Here is a 20,967-nt window from a genome sequence, read left to right on the forward strand (position 1 = left end):
TGTGTGAAATAGCCTCCGTCTGTTTCTTCACCACTGATGTCTGCTGGGCGGAGTCGTCAAGTGGTGTCACTGAATGGACGGAGCTGGGAGACGGGGGCGTTTTGAGAAACGTGCTTTGTCTGCCTCCTGTACTGCGACCAGGTCCTGTCCATGCGTTGCATTTCTGGAGCACGGGGGTTTGGCAACATCTGTTTGAGTGCAGTTCCTGCGGCACGTCAAGAACAGGACTACCTAAGTGCAGATTTTGAAGTGCCTTGGCCCGGTGGACTTGCAGGAGGGGGCCATGGCATGCAGTGGGGAGCGGTCTGGGACCACTCTGGGACTACAAGAAAAAGTCTACGACCGCAATGCTGTCATGGCTTTGTTCTCGTACTGAAAACATAGACCATTCATAAAAACGAAATCAACCGCATCCAGAAACTACACAGGGGCGGAAAAATCGTTTTTAAAAAGACGCGTCCTGAGAAGGACGTTCAACGGCGCTGTGTTTTGCTCTTTTTAGAGTGAAATGACTCTTTTAGAATAACTCTTTCGAGTTGTCTGCGCTGCCGAAGCGCCCAGGGGCAACAAAATGAACAGCCGTGCAAGGAAGGAGAAAGCCGCTGTTATACACCGTAAGATCCAACAGCATGCAGAGCGTCAGAGGATTAAACAGGAACTGGTGTGTGACTCGCAGCAGACTGCATGCACGACCATCGGCTCCGAAGAAATTTTCGCTTAAATGCCCGTATGTCCGGGGGCGGGATATGCAAATACCATCTGCCAACTTCTCATTGGCCTTTTTTCATAGAACAGAGGTATATATCGGCGCTCAAGAGAGACCCCTAGTGTCACTTCTCTGACACAACGTGGAGAGAGCGACAGAAGGGGAACTGTATTCTAATTACCATTTATTGAAATTGTAACGGTAGCGGAATGCAGTTACTTATATTTTGTATTTTAAATTTGTAATCCCGTTACATGTATTCCGTTACTCCCCAACACTGGTGTTAGTGTACAGTAGATGGAAGTGTCATGTCGTTATGAATAAATTAGTGATAAGAAGCACGTAAAGGAGTAACAAGAACATTATTAGTGGTACAATTAAATGTAAAAATTAGGTCCAGCTGGTTGCCAAATCGGTGTGCTGCAATATTGCAAACCCTTTCCAAGTCGAACGAGGCAAGAAGAACATGAAGTTCAGCAGCCTGTTGCTTTTCTATGTGTATGCTGAAATCACCCAGAACCACAAGTGAGCTGCCATCATTGGGGAAGGAGGATAGCAGCACATCAAGCACCTCAAGAATGTTAGACAACTGATCTGGAGGGAGATGCATCACAATGGGTTGCAAACCCCACGGCCCAAAAAAGCAATCAATCCCAACAACGTGCATGCCTGCTGAGATAACATCAGCAATAAAGCACCCCCCTTACCATAATCTCCGCCGAACGTGATTGTTTCATGCTCGTCAGCGAGCAGATCATCACTGGCGTACTGGACACGTAAAGCCGCTTTAGAGGGAAGAGTAGAGACACACACCTGAGTAAGCGTCAAATCATCCTAAAACTCTTCTTACTCTACATTCTCCCTTGTGCGGTCCCTTAGGAGGCGCAGAAGGATTATAGAGGGAAGGGGACAAAAAGTGAGGCAAGAGTGAAAGCGAGCTGGGAGCAAAGTGTTTCCAGTTTCATGGAACAACAATGAACGCAGTCACTCTCAGTGAGCCCTGCATCAGCGTAGGCTTTTCCCAAGCAATCACAGCACTCATACTGAATGGGCAAAGCCGCTTGAAATGGAGGAGAGGAGGCACCCAGGCGGGGCCAGTGACAAATCCTCCTCAAATCTCCATGCTCTATATCCCATTCTCATACACCTCCCTCGGGAGAAGAGAGGAATGGCTTCAGCTTTCAGAAAAAAAGTGAGCCAAGAGCAAAAAGTTTTGAGGTTCATGCATTTACAGAAAACACAATCAATCTCAATGGATGCCGCTTATGAAAAACAGTGCTCATGCCCATAATACAAAGGGATATTTTGCTTTGTTTTCATGTGCTTCTGGAAACATTTCCAAAACGCAATCTTTATAAAGACGTTGTTAAGCAAAAGGCTCTTTTAGTTTCTTTCACTAAAAAAAATACTATACAACAAAATGTTAAAAGGATACCCAGACAGCACACACACATCGCCGAGATGTTTGTTTTAGATCTTTTGATCTGAAAAGAATCACAACCAAATATATATCTGCTAAACATCTTAAAAACATCAGATTTATGAACATTCCAAATCATAAACATCTCAAAGACATCTGCTGAATGTCTAATAGACATCTGAGAGGAAACAGATACAATACGTCAAACAGACATATTGCAGATGAACAAACAATATAAAACACACATATCTATGGACGTCTGTGAGATGTACCTGTGCTATAAGGGATACATTGTCCATTGAACCACAACATATCAACAGCGAAGCGAGGCTCGTCCATCTGTCAAAGCACAGTAGTGAAGAAGAAATTAATCCACTAGCTAACGATGTGCAACATCAACAGCGAACCAAAGTCTGTCTGTAACTATTCAAGGCTTAAACAAAGATGATTTGACTGAGTTATATTTTGATAAATAATCAAAATATAAACATTTCATTATAAATTTCCTTACATAATAATGATGTAGAATAAGGACAGTTTAATTTAATTCCTAGCTCACTTACTGTTCCAACAGTATGCAACAATATTGTCTTACAGAAGAACTGTAATGACATAATTAGTTTTCTCAGTTCTCAGTGTTGTTTGACGTGTCTGTGACTGCTCTTTTCATGTGACTGTATGCGCGCTGGTGTTGGCGCAGTGCCCTGCATGTTGCGGCTGTCCGGCTGTTTCTACAGCATGCAAATTGGCATGAGTCAATAAAAATTAGGATCAATCGACATCATTTGTGGCATAATGTTTATTACTACAAAAATGTATTTAGTCTTGTCCCTCTTTTTCTATAAAAAATATCCAAAATCTGGGTTGCAGTGAGGCACTCGCAAAGGAAGTTAATGGGGCTATTCCGTAAACGTTAAAATACAAACTGCTTCACAACTATAGTGATATAATTCCACAATAAAGACAATTTAAACAACTTTACAGCTAAAATAATACACGTTTTAACAGAAGAGTTAATGTAAGTGTAAGTTCAAACAGATTCAAACAGCTCTCCTTGTTCACCGTTCCAAGATGTGCCGCAGTTGACATATTCAAACCAGCCAAATGAGGCATCTATGTATGATTCTCTGTGATCCTCTGTTGTAAACAACACTGCGCTTCAGTTTGTTGTTTCAGTATTTCATGTGTCAGAAATTGCCAATGTGATTGACCTTGACCCTCGTGAATTTTTAGTAAAAAAAAAAGTTTTAAATATTGATCAATTTCTTACACACCTAGCTTTTGCTTCAGAAGACAATAATTAATGCACTGGAGTCAAGCTTTTTTGAGCTTAAAAATGTGGCACCCATTCACTTGCATTGTATGGACATACAGAGATGAAATATTCCTCTAAATATCTTCGTTTGTGTTCTGCTAAAGAAAGACATACACATCTGGGATGGCATGAGGGTGAGTAAATGATGAGCGAATTTTAATTTGTGTGTAAACTAATCCTTTAAAGTTGAGGAATGAGTTTATAAGATTATATAATTTCTTAAAATTTTGCCAATTTTTTTGTATTAAACTATATTTAACTTGACACAGTGACCTAAACATTACATTTTTATGACGCAACACACCCGAGACATGACACAAGCAGGTCTGACGCAGGTCGTATGGTAGGGTGACCACCAGTCCCGAAATTGGAAGCTTTGTCCCGCAAGTCATAAGCAGTGTCCCGCATTTCAATTTTGTCTGTATAATTTTTTATCTTTATTATTATTTCGGCATCATTTTATTTCATCGTCCTTTAATTACACAATCACAAAACAAAAGTTAATAAGAAAACACTGAACATGCGCAGCGCAGCCTTTTTTTCTTGCCAGAGCGGGAAAACACTGGAAAAAAAACTGCAACAGAAAAATGGGTCTATCCGGACCTCCCGAGAAGATAAAGTGTCTTTGTTCGTATAATAAAGAATTGGAGAAAATATATACATGGTTAAAACAAGTTACAAGTCACCCTAAAAAAGGAGAGTGCAGGGTATGCCACCGAAGTTTCACAGACAGCTCTGCTGAAGCAGTTCAGTGCCCCAAACATGACAGCTCTGATATCTTTGGCTTTGAGCATTCCTGTCACCAACGCGTTCGTGGAGAGGGTGTTTTCTCTGATGACTGCTGCGTGGACAGAGACAAGAAACTGAACATCTGTGGACCTCATCAAAAGTGAACTCCTGGTGAAGGTGAACAGCTACACCTGCCAGGAGTTCTACAGTCATAATGAATGAGAAGGCCCTACTCGAAGCAGCCAGATCAGACAAAAACATTTTTATTCAAGATGCACTAAATCTGGCATGATCGCATTTAATCTTTCTAGTCTTTAATAATGGAATTGATGTGCATATTTGGAAATGTGCTTTTTAACGATTAGATTATTATTTTCACTGCATTATATTTACATTGAGGTCTGTGCTGTTAAAATGAGTTTGTATGGTAGACCTTATGCCAAACTGAGTGCCGTTCACAGCGCCGTCATTAACATTTAACATCACTGCAAAAATACATCTAATATAAAATCAATATTTATCCACCTAGTACAATAATAGTAAGTTATCTCTCCCTCGTGTCCCGCATTGTCCCGCAAAATCAGGTCTGCTGACCTGCAAGAGAGCAATAGCCTAGTGGTCTCCCCTATGTATACCCCTGGCTTGTTTCTTAAAAAACAAAAACAAAATTTGTCTGATGCAGGTGTACATTGACGGCTCCTTAAATAAGCCCTCATAATAAATCTCCAACTGATTGACAAATTCACTTGTGAAATGGATTGCTGTGAACTGTATGCCAATGATTGACTTATGATCAATAATATGGTAGTAAACAATACATTGTATTTTAAAGCCGCTTTTATATTGTTTTATCAATGATGAAATCTTCTGCCACAAGAATGTAATGCATTTTAATTATCTGAATATTTTTTATTTTATATATATATATATATATATACATATAATTTTTTATATTTAAAGATAATTGTGTATCATTATTTCATCATTATGTATTGAATTATTGTTATATGAGGGGCTTTCTCTGCAAATATTTGTATATGCGATTAATCAGTACACCATGTAATTAATTCGATAACAAATTTTAATCGATTGACAGGCCTAAAATAAAAATTGCAATTTTCCCCCGCGCAATGTAGGCAGCAAAGACGGTGACAGGTCCACCTGCACTTGACCCACATGTGCGCAGTTTCATTGACATCAAACACAGACCCTTGATGACAGCCTTCCTGCTTAATTCATAGCCATTGGAACAATTATTTTATTGACATTTTAGATTTGTTTCCAGTGAGATGTTGAGTTTATATACTGACTTTGCTGTTGTAAACATTACTGTTGCTAATCTAGAAACAACCTTCTTTTAAAAAATTATATATTTTTATCAATTATTTAAAAATGGATAAAAAAACAAACCGATAAGTTGTATCGATCAGAGTAATAGTATTGATAAAATCCTAATGATACCATCCCTACTTATTAGGCAACTATATTGCAACCTGCTGGAATTACTAAAGGGCTTGCAATTAGCTCATTTTTAGGCCTGAAGTCAGCAAGAAAATAATCAGACTCTTCCTATTATATCACCCTCTATCAGAAACTGAGGGAGAGAGACGAGCATCCCCACCATGCACAGCAGGTCCACTGAGGGAGAGACTAGCATCCCTAAACAGTGACTGAGTAACACAAGGATGGGTGGGTGGTGGTGGATGGTGCTGGAGTGGGTGTGGATGAGGGCAGCGGTAAGTAGGGGTTGCTGTTTTTTTTTTAAATAAAAAATAATAGAAAAAAATAAAGAGTAAGAAAACGCTCTTTCTTAGAATATTAGTTTTTCATATTCAGGTTGGCAATGAGCATGTACAAGCAGTGTACAAGCACTCCGCACAGTCAAGGTCTGTCGCCAATTTGGAAAATGTTGTCCCACTGTCCGTAAATCCTGATGGTGGCCCTGCTTCCTGGGCAATCACAAGGCCGAATACTATGTGGAGCTGGATGAGTCTCTGGTGAAGAACAATGGGCTGTAGGATGTCCCTCAAAGTCCATATCCTTGATGCTCATCTTGATAAATTCAAGGAGAACATGGGAATGTACTCGGAGGAGCAAGGCGAGGGCTACCATCAGGATATACTGGACTTTGAACGCCTCTACCAAGGACAGTATAACAAGAACAAGATGGGAGACAACATTTGGGGGCCGATTCGTGAAAGGGATTTACACTGTAATCGTATATCTCGAAAAAATACTCACTTCTAAATCTTTTGTAGTAATTTTTGTATTACTTAAGTATAAATGCATGTTAATTTGGATTCAAACGCTGTTTTTTCTGACTTTATGTAAACGAAAAGACACAAATTCACCAGTTTTCTCATTGGAAATAGGTACATTTCTAAGTATCACTGTCCTGGTCACAAAGTTTGTGGGGAATAATAGCCATTTTCTGTCTTATATACTTTTGAGGCATAAGTAATTAGGAAATAACACTTACTAACCAGGAACAAAAATTGTGTTACATAGTGTAATTGATAAGTTTAGTGACCCTTTCTGGAGATTTCACTAGGTGGCAACAAATGAAAGTCTGATGTGCTATGAGCGAGTCATTGAATCATTTGAAATGTTCACGACCGAAATCTGACAAGAGACTTTATAGTGTTTAAGCATTATAAGAACAAAGCAGATCTATATTTTCTATTCAGTTTGTGAATGGCTGAGCATGACTTTACATTCAAAAAGACAACAATAATAGTCTAATAATGAGTATCAATAACGTCTTTACCTTCTACATTATTAAAACGCACATTTCAAATCTACTGACTTCAGTATAATGTTTAAGCATTATAGAAACAAAGCAGATGTACTGCATCATTTTCCTACAGTATTTAAACAGCTGAACATGACTTTTATCAGAAAAAAACAACAATAGCATAATAACAATAATTTTGAGTTTCAGTTACGTCTCTTCATCATTAAGTGCATTTCACATGAGTGGAGGGGTCAAAGCTCCGCTAAACACATGCATCGCTTGTCCTCCACATTAGGGTTCCTGCGCACTGACTAGAGTTTAAGCTGCGTCAGAGAATGCTGTGGATGCGCTGATTTCAAAGAGGATGGCACGTCGGAAGGACGAAGAGGGAAATTATGAGACGTTCAACATCTCTTCATTAATTTCATTCATTTTAAAATATTTAATGTAGCTTTGTACTCTCAAAGACATCATTTCAGGCAAAACGTGTGTGGAAAAACACTTAGGCGTGAAGTTGGAGCCGAGGTTGAGCTGACACGTCACTTCAATGATTTCGGCAGCACTGACACAAGTCATGTGACATCCCTTCAACGTGCAGAAACATCAGTCACTTTTACATATTAATAGCTCTTCCGCTCCTTTCTCTCCATAAGAAACAACGTAGACTCACATGCTGATGCTGAAGTAAACAAACAACATGCCCCTCTCACAGAGAAGTTGCAACGGGGTAGGCAAACCAGGCAATTGCCCCTAGGGCCCAGAGCTGGAAGGGGGCCTTGTTTTTTCAATGCTGCCTGTAACAGTTTGGGAACTGAAGCTCATTTAAAGAAAGCTCTACAATACAAATATAATTTGGTGGCAACAAAAACACAATGAAATAAAAGTTTATTTCTAACCAAATGTCTTTATGGTATGGATATGTATTAACAACAACAAAAACAACAACATTATTGGACAAGAAAACGGTTACTTTTGGGTTACTTAATAATAAAATCCCTACAACTGCAAAATATTAAAAGCATAGGTTTGTGTATGAAGGTGAAACTGGTAATAATGAGTAATGCCTCAAACTACAGTATTATTTCAAAGTAACAGTAGAGATCAGAGACAACTAGGCACCAATTAAATGTACTATATTCAATTGACTCTTCACTTTTCAGTGGCTAATGGAGCACCGTTGGAAAGATTACTAGCAGTAACTTAAGCAAAGAGCCCAAGGACTGAAATGTTCCCTTATAAAAGTACTTGCAAAATTTGAACATTTACCTTGGGAGACAGTGGCGGGTCTTAAACCTTGTGGTCGTGGGTGGTGAGTGTGAATATATGTATGTGCTGTTAAAGAGGCCACAAACCAGGCAGCCTTACACGTGGTCAGACAAAACACACTTTTCCTTAAACATCACATTTTAGGTTACAGAGACGGGAAAATAAGGGGCTTCCAAAAGCTTCTTTACAGAACAAATTAACAAAGTATTTAAAAGAAAACTAAACACGTACATGCTTAAAATGTGTATTTTCAGTCAGATAAAGATGGAGAACGAATGGAACGACCACTAGCAGGGCTGTTGCTGAAGGCACGAGAGTCTCTGTCTTTGTCTTTGCTCTCATGCTTGTGTTTGTGTTTGTGTTTATGCTTGTGTTTCTTCTTCTTCTTCTTGTGTTCGTGGTGGTGATGATGATGGTGGTGGTGATCTCCATGTTTGGAAGACATGCTTTCCTTGCTCAATATGGGCATGGGTGTTCCTGGCATGGACAACATGGGCTGCTCCACTGAAGATGGTTCTTTACCTGCAAAGAGGTGAGAGACAAGGTGAAGTAGTGTAGTACAAGGATTTACTCCATTCAAGGATGAGACTGATTTAACCAAAACTTGCAAACTTCAAAACATTTGCCAACAGCTTTACCATGTCCTAATCCAATTTGTGTAATCACATTTTTCAAAGCAGACCAAAAAGTCAGTCTTGTAGCTATACAAGTCCAAGACACTACTATGGAAGCAGGAGAGTTTGTTTCTTGCCTGGAGTTGAAGGTCTCTCCAGCATGTTCAAATGGTGGTAGATGAACGCCTGGCTGTCATGAACTGTTTCCATATCGATATCTTCCTCCTCCTGTGTGGGGAACTGATAAATGAGGGGGAAACATTTGGACCATACATTTGTACATTAAATAATAAATTGTTAACGCTACAGTATAAAAGTTATTTTTCTATGAACCTTTACAAGAGTAGGTAACTAGTGCTTTTGGCTCAAATGACAGATCTAACTCAAAGAGCTAATGCTAATAACTCACCCTGCTCTTCACAGATACTTTAACACTGGGCTCCTCTTGCATCACCTGTCCCGGTTCAGGAGATGAACCTAACGGAGTCTCCGCCTTCCTCTTTAAACCCTGAGGGGCCATGGCAACACCACTCATGGCTGGTTCCATGACAACATGCTCCTCCTCCAGCTGACGATAATCAAATGACAAATTATATTAGGAATATATAGGAAAAATAAATAGGATATATAAAATTAGAAATCTATACTGTAGGAATTATATCAGCAACAGTTAAAGATTTTAGATACACCTCAAGTCAGTGAAAATGCATGGAGAAGTGTATAATTTCTGTACCCCAAAGGCACCAAATGGAATTGCAAATGGTAATCCGGAATTTAAGTGGGATTTACAGTTTGTCCGATCAATAGCGATTTTGCCGCTAATGGCACAGATGCCCCCTCAAACTTTGTCAAAAAACAATATTACTTTGTTGTTGATTTTCTGATAACACTTGTCATACTATGTTTCTGAGCTGCAGTCTTTTTTAAATAGCTTTTTGTTTTAGTCATAGTTTGTCTTTTGAAACTTAGACAGTCAAGATACAGGCTACATTAGACATATCACGGTAATTAACGTGTGATATTGTTATTGTGGGCATTTTTTAATTCTGTAAATAACTCTAGATAACATTTTAACCAAATTGTTTATTTTTTTCTGATCGCCTAGTAGTTTTTTTTCATCATCAATGAATTCACAACATTGAGTGAATGGGGCACAAATGACACATGCGCAATCTGATGTAAACAAACCACTAGACTAGAGTAAGACTGAAGGAGGAACCCAGCTGACTCTTTAACCTCATTCTAATAGGGTTAAGTCGTAAGTGTGGAAGTATTTTGGTTCCATAAAAACGCAGAAGAATTGTTGGTTGAATGTGGCTCATCTTTGTGAAAAACTTATGGCAGATACGGTGGCCGTGAAGTGCAAAAACAAAACAACAAATCTAAAACAATGGCAAATCCAAAGACAAACCCATTCAGAAACACAACAACAAATCATAAAACACAACGGCAAATCCAAAAACACAACAGCAATTCAGTAGAAACGGAAAGGGTAGGTACCATAGCTTCTCACCTGATTGGCTGTGTGGAGAATACATTAGTCCTCACCTGGCTGGTTCTCTGCCACTTGAGCGATTATTTCAAAATTAATTCCAAATGCTTACTGATAATTGTAAGTGGTTTGTCCCTCAGTAAAACAGTAGTTGGACACTTTATAACACAGAGAGCAGAAACAGTGAGTGGGAAATATAGTTTTAGGGACAATGTTCACATACATTCTAAAAATTCCAAGCGTTCATTCAACTGACTTGCATATTCTAACATCATAAACACTGTTATTAAAAAAAGCATTTTCATATTCTAAAGGTGGCAGTAGACTACTGGCATGATGGCTCACTTTTTAAAAATAATTGACATAATTTTATAAAACTTGGAAAATCTATCCATTAGCAGCAAGCGGAACCTTTAGAATTTTTATATTTAAAAAAAAAAATAAATAATAATAATAATAATAATAATAATAATAATAATTATACAACAGTTTTATTTCAGTTAGAACATGCAAGTTGAATGAATATTTTAGCGCAGTTTGTAGACTTTAAGATGGTCCCTTATGCATTAGATGAATCATGAGACCATAGATGAACATCATACCTAAAACTAACTGTTTTTACACTGTGTTATATAGTTTCCTGTTACTGTTTTCCCGAGAGAGAAAAAAACCACTCCAAATGATTTAGTTTTTCAGTAAGTGACCTTCTGATTTTGATATAATCAGTGAACCAATCCTGAAGGACTAGGTCTCATTCACACAGCCAATCAGATGAGAAGCTATGGTACCTACTCTTTCCGTTTCGACTGCATTGCTTTCTGATTTGCCGTTGTTTTATTATTTGTTGTTGTGTTCATTAATTGTTAGTTTGTCTTTGGATTTCCCATTGTGTTTTTAGAATTGTTTTGCACTTCACAGCCACCATAGGCAGAAAAGTCGCAGCGAAACATGGGATCATTCAATCATTCCGTTCAATTCAGCAAGATAAAGGTAAGTTGAGCCAGTTCTAAGAGACAACTAAGCTAAGTGACACTAAGATGACAAGTGAACTGTTGTTGCCATTTGCAGGTAATGCATAGCTTGCTTTCAAGTGGCCGAAGAGTTGTCCACTGAACCTCCACTAGCTACACAGGAACGTTTGTGTCTTGACAACTTACATTATTTTCAGGGTTCTTTATCAATACTGTGATATTACCGTATACCGTGATAAAAGCATCAGCAGTTGTCGTGATGTGAAAATGTTCTACCATTACATGCCTAGGCTACATACAAAGCACTGTACTACTCTCCCAGTGATAAACTGAGCTCCTGAAATGACAGCATATGATGAATATACTGAAGTTTTCACTACTCTGGATTCTGAATTCTTGAGACCTAAAAATGTTTAGCAAGTTTAGGACATTGTATTGTGTGTAGCGTGTTTTTAACGGAAAGTTACATAATAAAATTTACGCATATTATGAGTAACTAGCAAGTGTTCGAGTTCACCTGTTCATTTGATTCATTGTCTGTGCAGATGCAAGTTGTAGAATAAGTTGTAGTATTACATGTATGCTGTGGATATAGTGATTATATCTGTGGTTCACTGTGTTCAACTCACGCAGCGAAAATCTCCAAAATCTCCGTTCATATCTTACAGTAATATTTCTTTCTTTTCATATTTTCATCAACAGTATGCTTTAGTAAAATAATTTAATTATCATCCAAATGCAGCTTTTCGTCTCTTATTCATTATTGTTGATGGAATAAAAAAACCTTAGTAAACAAACATTTTCGTCAGAGATTTAATTGAAAGATCTACACTGGTTCTGAGCAAGGGTTGATAATGCAATAGAGCATTTGACGTTTGAAGTTTACAGTGCTGGTGGAGGTCATGGTCGGGGTCACCTCTGAACCTCCAGGGCCCTGTTCAGATTTGATGGTGGGGTTGAGGACGGCCTTCTTCTCCTTCAAGTTCAGTACAAGACCCAGCTCTGGCAGTGGCAGGCATGAGGGCCGGGTCAGTCCAAAAAGAGTGTAGTACAAATTCACTGCATCACATCGCAAACGCCAATCATGAGAGGTACCTGAGACACAAACACATACAGAGAAAGTCAGACAGAGAGTAAAACATGTCAGATGTCATGATGTTTAGAGTCCAACATGGACTCTTGGAAAACTTACAAAGGATTTTGATTTCTGAAATTAATCGAAGATCTGCTATGACATGCATTCAGATTTTGCAAATGTTGGTGATCAATATTACGGATGCTCAAAGAGGCTTTGCATTATTATAATTTTTCTGCCTCGTTTCTCGTGATCTCAACATAACTATGGTTGTTTTCTCGTGATTATGACTTAATTTTCTTTTTTGCCTTTATTTTTCTCAAAAAACGATACAGTTTTAATTGACCTACATGATTTACAATTCAAAGTTTATTAAAAGGTATGAAAGCCAATGAGAGATCCTTGGCAGAAAAGTAAAAAGTATTATATGTAAATGTAAAGTTATGTTAATTCATTACACTTTGGTTATAAAATATTAATTTGCCCTATCCAAGAGTCTTCTAAACCAGTCACCTTTCACATAGGCTAAATCAAACTTATTAATAAACACCAGGCAGCACATCACAAACACTTAATAAATGCTTTTTCATCAATATAGTAAGACTCGCTTTCTTCTGCACTCAACAGGAGTCAAGAAGCACGTCTTTCTGTGCTTTCCGCAAAGTACCGTTATTTCTGCAATATGCGCACACTCTGATCTAAATCAAGGCTGGCTTGACCTGCATGTCTGACACTAATCTGGAAGTTGTCAATGACTGAGAGACATTGTAAGTCTTTAAATGTGTACTTCTCTCTTGTAGTGTGCTCATGGCTCAAAAGAATATTCCAGGTTCATTACAAGTTAAAAGGAATGTTCCGGGTTCATTTTAAGCGAAGCTCAAAAGACAGTATTTATGGCATAATGTTGATTATCACAAAATCAATGTCGACTTTTTCTCATTTTACTTAATAAAAGCAAAAATCTAGGTTACAGTGAGGCACTTACAATGGAATTGAATGTGGCCAATTGTGATTAAACAGAAATGTGAAGCTTATAATTTTATAAAAGCATTTACATTAATTCTTCTGTTAAAACTTGTGTATTATTTGTGCTGTAAAGTTGTTTAAATCATAATTTTTACTAGAGATGCATCGATCCGATAACTAGATCAGTCATGGTTCCGATAATGTTATCCAATACTGAAGCTTTTAGACAGATCGGGTATCAGTCCGACGAGCCAGAGCCAAATCCGATACTGTGTGTTAGTCATGTTCGTTACTGTCAAGCTCCAAAAATTACATAAAAAGCCATAAAATCATAAAAACACAATTAAAGTAGTTCATATGACTCGTACATTTTATTCAAAGCCACTTGAAGACGTAAAGTAAATATACAGTATGCGCAGTGTTAATGAATGATGCTGCTCTAATGACACAAACTCACGCACAGGCTGGTGATGCACTCGGGGCTATTTTTAGACTTCACAGCAGTGCGCAATATTCGAGCGCTACTCAAGAACAGAATCGCAGATGTAGATACTCAATAGTTTGGTTTACATAATATCCATTTAGAACGGCATCGAAAACTACTATTAAACTAATGTGAACTTGCCTACAAACAGACACATACAGGACTTCCTGGAGAGTTCAGTATGTCAAAATAAAAGTGTGATTTGCTTGAAAAGTGCACAATTTAAATATATTACTGTTGTATTTCAAATGAAAAGTCAATATTAGTAACAATTGATTGTCATAATTATTATTTGTTTACAATTTATAACAATATTTAAGTTGAATGGGTTCCAATAAATAACTGTGAATGAATATTGACTGATATCATACAACTAAATAAAAAAAATAAAAATTAAAAAAATAGAGAGATCTGAATCCTTTAAAAACCAGATACAAGTTGAAACATTTTTGAAAAAAAAAAAAAAAATGCAAAACGTAAACACTGGTTTCTTTTCTACTGAAGACTTGAAGACTAGAATTACTGTTAATTTAGCTGTACATTATCCAGTATACATGTGAATAATAAAGTGTTTCTTTATAAGCTATACATTTACATTGAAATAATGTGTAGTTAGAGGTTTGTGTTTCTTTACATATTCAAGAGCACACCCAATTAGCACACCTAAATGTCAGAACATATTGATGAAATGTAGCCTGCAAACATGAAGGGCGTTCAAGATTTTAGCCCAGTCAACATTGGTGAAATCATTCATTAAATCCAGATGTGCTCTATCAGAACTTGTGAGGACAAGAAATCAATGTGTGCGTTCTACCTGAGTTCATCAGCTTCCACAGTTGGTCCACTAAAGCTTCATTACACAATGGCGAATCTGCTGCTTTGGTGAAAGGTGGATTCTTGGCCATCATGCTTAGAATCTCGTGCCTAAAGAGGGCAGAAAACAGAATCCACACCAGGTAAAGAGTACTTTATATATGAGAAGGATTCATACTACAATCCTAACAAATACTTATCACTACTACTAAGCTTAAAACATATTTCTCAGTTACAAAGACTGAATATACATTGAATAAACACTCAAAGACTTGACAGTATTTGATACCACTGATCACTAACCTTATGTAATGGACTGGGTCATTCTGCACCAGCTCCAGAAGCCACTGCAGTTCACCGTAACTCCTATCAACTGTCAATAAACAGAACATATAATATACACATTTTACAAGACGGCTGCAAACCACAAAGCTCTCCATCACTGGCCACCCAATCGAGATTTGGGCAGGCTGACAGAGCTAAATTAATGGGCTTTATGTTAATTGCATGCTCCACATCCAGAATCAACTCTGACAGCAAAATCTTTTGGTGGTGTAGTCAAATTGGGGATGGTAAAGATCTGGGCTGGTAACCAAGATGCCGTGGTGTAAAAATTTTGAACTTGGGATGTCCGATGCTTTCATTATGGTAACATTTAAATCTAAATTTCATGTATACAACCAATGCTTTTAAAACGGCGGAGTTTATTCAAAAGGATTGTACTCCTTTTCTCTGTTGCAGTCGCTTTGAATCAAATGCATGCTCACTTGCTCAGTTAAGTTTAACAGAGACTCACTTGTGGCAAAGAAACAATATAAAAAATAAGCACCTAATTTTAAAAACAGTTATACTTTTAAAACATTATGGGCGTTGATTTATCTCATTAATTCACTTAATTATATAAGTAATAATGCGTTAAAAAAATTCCGCAATTAATCATGTCCCTGGACGGTAATAAGGAATATTCCTACCGTCAGAGTAATTCAAGCTTGAAGTATCACCTGTTTTAAGAAGGGGACAGTTAGCAAAACCAGACCACACTAAGACTTGGTTAAAGGGTTAGTTTGACCCAAAAATGTAATTCTCTCATCATTTACTCACCCTCATGCCATCCCAGATGTGTATGACTTTCTTCAGCAGAACACATTTGAAGAAATATACCTTAGCTCAGTAGGTCCTTAAAATGCGTGAGTGGTGATTTCTCTATTGCAGCTGCAAAAATCACAGACAGTCAGCATATACGTCATCCATACGACTCCAGTGGTAAAATGATTGTCTTCTAAAGCAATACGATTGCTTTTGGTGTGAAAATAAAATCGATATTTAAGTACTTTTAACTCTAAATCATTGCTTCCGGTCAGCAGCAGTATGCGCATGTGACGTAATCACATTGTCATGTTCACACGAGAACTGACGCATACTGACTGTGATTTTTGGAGTTTCAAAAGGTCTGATCCCCATCCACTTATTGTTCTATTTTTCTTCAAATGTGTTCTGCTGAAGAACAAAAATCATACACTTCTGGGATGGCACGAGGGTGAATAAATGATGATAGCAATAGCGTTAAATAGCAAACATGAGGATGTACGCATTCTTCCGTTCAAACACATCTGGACAGAGTGCAATTCCAAATGTAGGAATCTCGGGACATGTTTTTACTGAGACCCCGTTTACACCTGGTTTTAAAATGCATTTTAGGTCATCCAATCACATGTGGTCAGCACTAAATACAGGTCTAAAACATAAAACTTTGTGATTGGATCACAAAAATGACATGTGAGATCAAAAATGCATATGACTGCATCGCATTTGATGTGTAAACAGTAATCCGTCCTGAATGTGTCCTGGCAGGTCTTGACTTTTCTGACTTTGTAGCGCTATAATATCATGCAGTAACACAACAACATAGTGATTGATGTATATCGCCATGATGTAAACAGAGTCCCACCCCTCAAATCCAAACACAAATGGTCACAGGAGACACATTTATGACCAGGTGTAAACAGTGATTGGATCACCAAGACACATCTTAATACCAGGTATAAATGGGGTTTAAGTGTCAAACAACGTTTAACTTGACACAGTGACCTAAAAACACATTTTATGACGTCCGTCTGCCGCATGTGTAAATTGATGCATACTTGGATGAGCCCTTATACTAAATCTATCAACAACATATTGCCTTCTAAACCACTTTTTGTATTGCCTTATCAATGCTTTACTCATCTGCCCAAGAATGTAATGCATTTTAATAATCTGAATTTTATTTTTATATTATTTATAATTATTTAAATATAAACTATTTTGAGTCATTTAATAATTCTATTTAATTATTTTATTTGGGGGTGTTCCTTGAAAAATATTGATTATATGCGATTAATTCCATTAATTAATCTGCATATCATGTTATTAATTAAATTTAAAAAAATCGATTGACAGCTCTATAAAAAGCATAAGCACTCAAGATAACCTGACGCGGCTACCGCCCATATTAAACTGTTTGTTCTGATCTTTGAAGTGTTCAACATAGTGCTCCTGTGCACTTGGATCATGTTTTTTCTGCTTCAACTTGTCGATGCTATTTCTTCAACTATTTTTTTCATGCCAATACATTTTTCCACTATTGTTAAGGGAGGCCACTTACAAGTTTCTCTGTGCAGACTGCACATATCCGACTAATCGATAATGAATTTGTTGTCGATTATTTTTCATGATAGACTAGCATTTTTATCGATTAGCTGTTGCAGCACTAAAAACATTACTCATCGTGTCAATTAATTAATTAATTATCAGTAAGGATGTGAAACAGCACTGGTGTGAATTGTGCACTTTAGTGATTAAAGAATTTAAAGAAGCATGAAATGGTGACATAGTAACAAATACATAGTAAACACAAAAATGTAACTGGCAATTTGTCACTAACCATATAAAGCGAAAGATATAAACAAGCTCTAAAGGTTTCATGTAGAAACTTTAATAGTTCCTTGTATTTGACATTAAGGCCTGAGCTAATGCTCTGTCTAGAATATGTACAGATTTATTGATAAAAATCAAAGTTGGTTGTGATAATCCTGCTGATAAAGACCCGTTTCGCAGAAGCAAGAGTTACGTTATAAGGCCCATAAAGGAGAATTGTTCATGGAGGAAAAAAAAAAAAAAAAAAAAAGAGGAAAAAAGTATGAGAAAGCTAGGTATAAGGACAAAGTGTGTACCTCTGGTATAGTCTACTACAGCCTCCAGTGCTGCAATCCTCACATCCACAAAGTGGCCGTATTGAGCATACAATTTGAACAGACTGGGATCACTGGGAATGTGGCCGTTTCTCTGTAGCATGCGGATGGCCCGCAAGCAACTGCAATACAGGGTGATGACAAGTATTATGTAAGGCCAACAGAAGCGAATATTACATTCAGCATAAATTTTGTGCAATATTTTGCCTATATTGCTTCCCATTTACTTAAATTATACAAAAACAATGCAGATATGTTCATACGCTCACAAACCACTTTATTAGGAACACCTGTACACCTACATATTCATCCAATTATCTAACCAGCCAATTGCATGGCAGCAGTGCAATGCATTAAATCTTGCAGATACGGGTCAGGAGCTTCAGTAAATGTTCACATCAACCATCAGAATGGGGAAAAATAATGTGTCTCAGTGATTTGGACTGTGGCATTATTGTTGTTGCCAGATGAGCTGGTTTGATTATTTCTGTAACTGCTGATCTCCTGTGATTTTCACGCACAACAGTCCCTAGAGTTTACTCAGAATGGAGCCAAAAACAAAAGAACATCTGTTTGTGAGCAGAATAGCATCTCAGAATGCACAACATGTCGAACTTTGAGGCGTATGGGCTACAACAGCATAAGACCACATTGGGCACTTTATTATGACCATAGTGTTCCTATTAAAGGGCTCTTGAGTGTATATTGTTTGATGTACACTACTGGTGAAAAGTTTTGAAACACTTACTCATTCTTTATTATTATTTTCTTCTTTCACATTTTAGAATAATAGTAAAGTCATCAAAACTATCGAATAACATGAATGGAACTATGGGTATTATGTTGTGACTAAACAAATCCAAAATAAATAAAAACGGTGTTATATTTTAGCATCTAATAAAAGGTTCAAATGAAAAACTTTGAATCATCATTGAGAGATAACAATTTTGTCTTTATGTGAAGACTCACTGGCCAATTCAATGAAACAATGCTCAGAACGTGCATCTCTGTTCTTCCTTCAGGTTATCATAATAAGCTTAGTAAGTGCACATCACTGTTTCTGAACCATGTATCTGTAAACAGTGGATACTGTGACGCCATAATCATCGCATTTTTTAAACGCAGTGTTAAGTTGAAAATTGTTTTGAAGACCCTGTTTTGTTACATTCAGCTCTGCTTCATCTAGATCTCCAGAGAGTAGAGTGCCGTCTCTGCCACGGATAGCAAGTCATGCTGCATTCTGTTGGAGCTTGTTGCTGTGATGATTTATGCTTTCTCACGTTTAACTTTTAAACTTCATACTGGGAAAACTTCAATGGAACGGCACTTTATGTTGGACTTACATCTCGTGTGGAAATCTTCAACTCCGATTTCGCTGAGATGCATGTGTGTCACGCAAACATGTCAGCACTGATGGAGATTTATGGTTAATGATAAACCTTTACTTTTATTAACTAATATACATTAATGAGTCAAAGTTTCTACATTACATGATAGTAAAATTGTTCAGAACATTTTTGCAGAGACGTGTTCAAAACAGGGCAAATTAAACGTTCTACAACGATTTGTTTGTATAACAAACGATAGCATCGCAGCATTGTTTATCAGTTTGGTTGCTGTGAAACGTCTCTGTTGACAATCAAGGTACTGCTGAAAATGACAAAATAAAAATATGGCCCCTCTTTGACACGTTTGTGTTTAGTTGTCAGGTAATCGTCACAGCATTTTTTATTTAGTGAAATGTCCCGTCACATATTTTCATTATTAATCATCATTCAACCAATCATCAATCATCATGATCGATCATTGCTGTCACTTGCGAGTACTCATGCCCATCCTCATTTCTTATCGTGGGTTCCAATGGTGCATGTTCAGTTACAGACTCGAGTCTAACTGTTTGTGTTCCCAGAACTCGGTATGTTATTATCGATTGCTAGAGAATTTATTTTTGGATATACACTGGCGGCCAAAAGTTTGGAATAGTGTACAGATTTTGCTGTTTCGGAAGGAAATTGGTAGTTTAATTAACCAAAGTGGGATTCAACCGAACACAAAGTATAGTCAGGACATTACTGATGTGACAACAGCACCATCACTATTTGATCTAGACAGGGCCCATTTCCCGCAGCCATCCCTCCAACACCTTATCCTTGAGTAATCATGATAAATTGATAAATTTGGAAAAAGAAAATCACTTTCCATTATATCACACACAGTTGAAAGAAATTTGGTTCAGTACAGAAACAGAAAAACAAAAAGAAGAGGTTAGAGTGCACAAAGAAACAGACATCGGACAACAGATAATTGGAAAAGAGTGTTATGGATCTTAATCCTGAAATGTCACCGGAGTATCTGGCCAATCAGACAGCTAGAATGTCAAGGATCTGCAAAGCTGTCATTGCTGTGCGTGGAGAATTTTTTGAGGAGAACTCTTTGAAGTAGTTTAAGAAGTTCAATTTGTAATAGTAATTTTCACATTATTAATGACCTGACTATACATTGTGATCAGTTGAATGCCACTTTAGTGAATAAAAGTACCAATTTCTTTCCATAAGAGCAAAATCTGTACATTATTCAAACTTTTGGCTGCCAGTGTTATCTGAACTTTCACTTATTATTTTAGATCGAAATATGTTTTATGACTAGGGATTCTAGTTCGGATGTTGAGTGGACAGTTCGGTTTCCAGACAAGTTTTCCGTGTCAGAATTAAATTTCACTTGCGGTTTCACGAAGATGGAAATCTGGCAACCATATATGGCTGGTATAGTCTACTTTTTATAGCCATCTGGTATTGTGAGTGCATGATTGGTTGTCAGGGAAACCACAGAATCAGCACAATGTAGGCAATCTCTTCACTACACTTCAGCCGGTCAGCTGAGGTAAACTAGTTGACGCTCTTCAAAACACAAGGACACTTGATGTACACTTCTCAAGGCCAATTGAGATACTTGTTAAACAGATAGAACATCTTTTAAACATATTTTCAAACAGTAGGAAGAGGTCATTCACCACATTCTGCCTATCATGGTCAAAAGTCAAAACTGCCAAAAGTGGAGATATGCGTTTCTCCATCGGAGAGCTAAAATATTTTAATCTGTGTTATTTCATAGATTTGATGCCTTTATGATTATTCTAAAATCTGGAAAAAAGT

At 37.4% G+C, this 20,967-nt stretch overlaps 1 protein-coding gene across 3 annotated transcripts in view; it reads right to left on the reverse strand.

Annotated features, from left to right (window-relative positions):
* Nucleotides 1-7,556: 7,556 nt before the first annotated feature.
* The window catches only part of taf2 (TAF2 RNA polymerase II, TATA box binding protein (TBP)-associated factor), a 36,736-nt gene continuing 23,325 nt past the window's right edge, over nucleotides 7,557-20,967 (reverse strand). Inside the window, exons 20-26 of one of the 3 annotated variants that reach the window (XM_052146438.1) lie at nucleotides 17,798-17,937; nucleotides 14,889-14,958; nucleotides 14,587-14,696; nucleotides 12,164-12,342; nucleotides 9,194-9,352; nucleotides 8,922-9,024; nucleotides 7,557-8,692 (exon numbers count right to left, since the gene is read on the reverse strand). In XM_052146438.1, the coding sequence (XP_052002398.1) occupies nucleotides 8,421-8,692; nucleotides 8,922-9,024; nucleotides 9,194-9,352; nucleotides 12,164-12,342; nucleotides 14,587-14,696; nucleotides 14,889-14,958; nucleotides 17,798-17,937 (1,033 nt within the window). In that variant the 3' untranslated portion in view covers nucleotides 7,557-8,420. Of the gene's footprint in view, nucleotides 8,693-8,921; nucleotides 9,025-9,193; nucleotides 9,353-12,133; nucleotides 12,343-14,586; nucleotides 14,697-14,888; nucleotides 14,959-17,797; nucleotides 17,938-20,967 lie in introns of all 3 variants that reach the window. The other 2 variants (XM_052146437.1, XM_052146436.1) reach the window with 2 other exon arrangements.

The sequence above is a fragment of the Xyrauchen texanus genome, chromosome 17, assembly GCF_025860055.1.
Source record: "Xyrauchen texanus isolate HMW12.3.18 chromosome 17, RBS_HiC_50CHRs, whole genome shotgun sequence".
Taxonomy (NCBI): Eukaryota; Metazoa; Chordata; class Actinopteri; order Cypriniformes; family Catostomidae; genus Xyrauchen; species Xyrauchen texanus.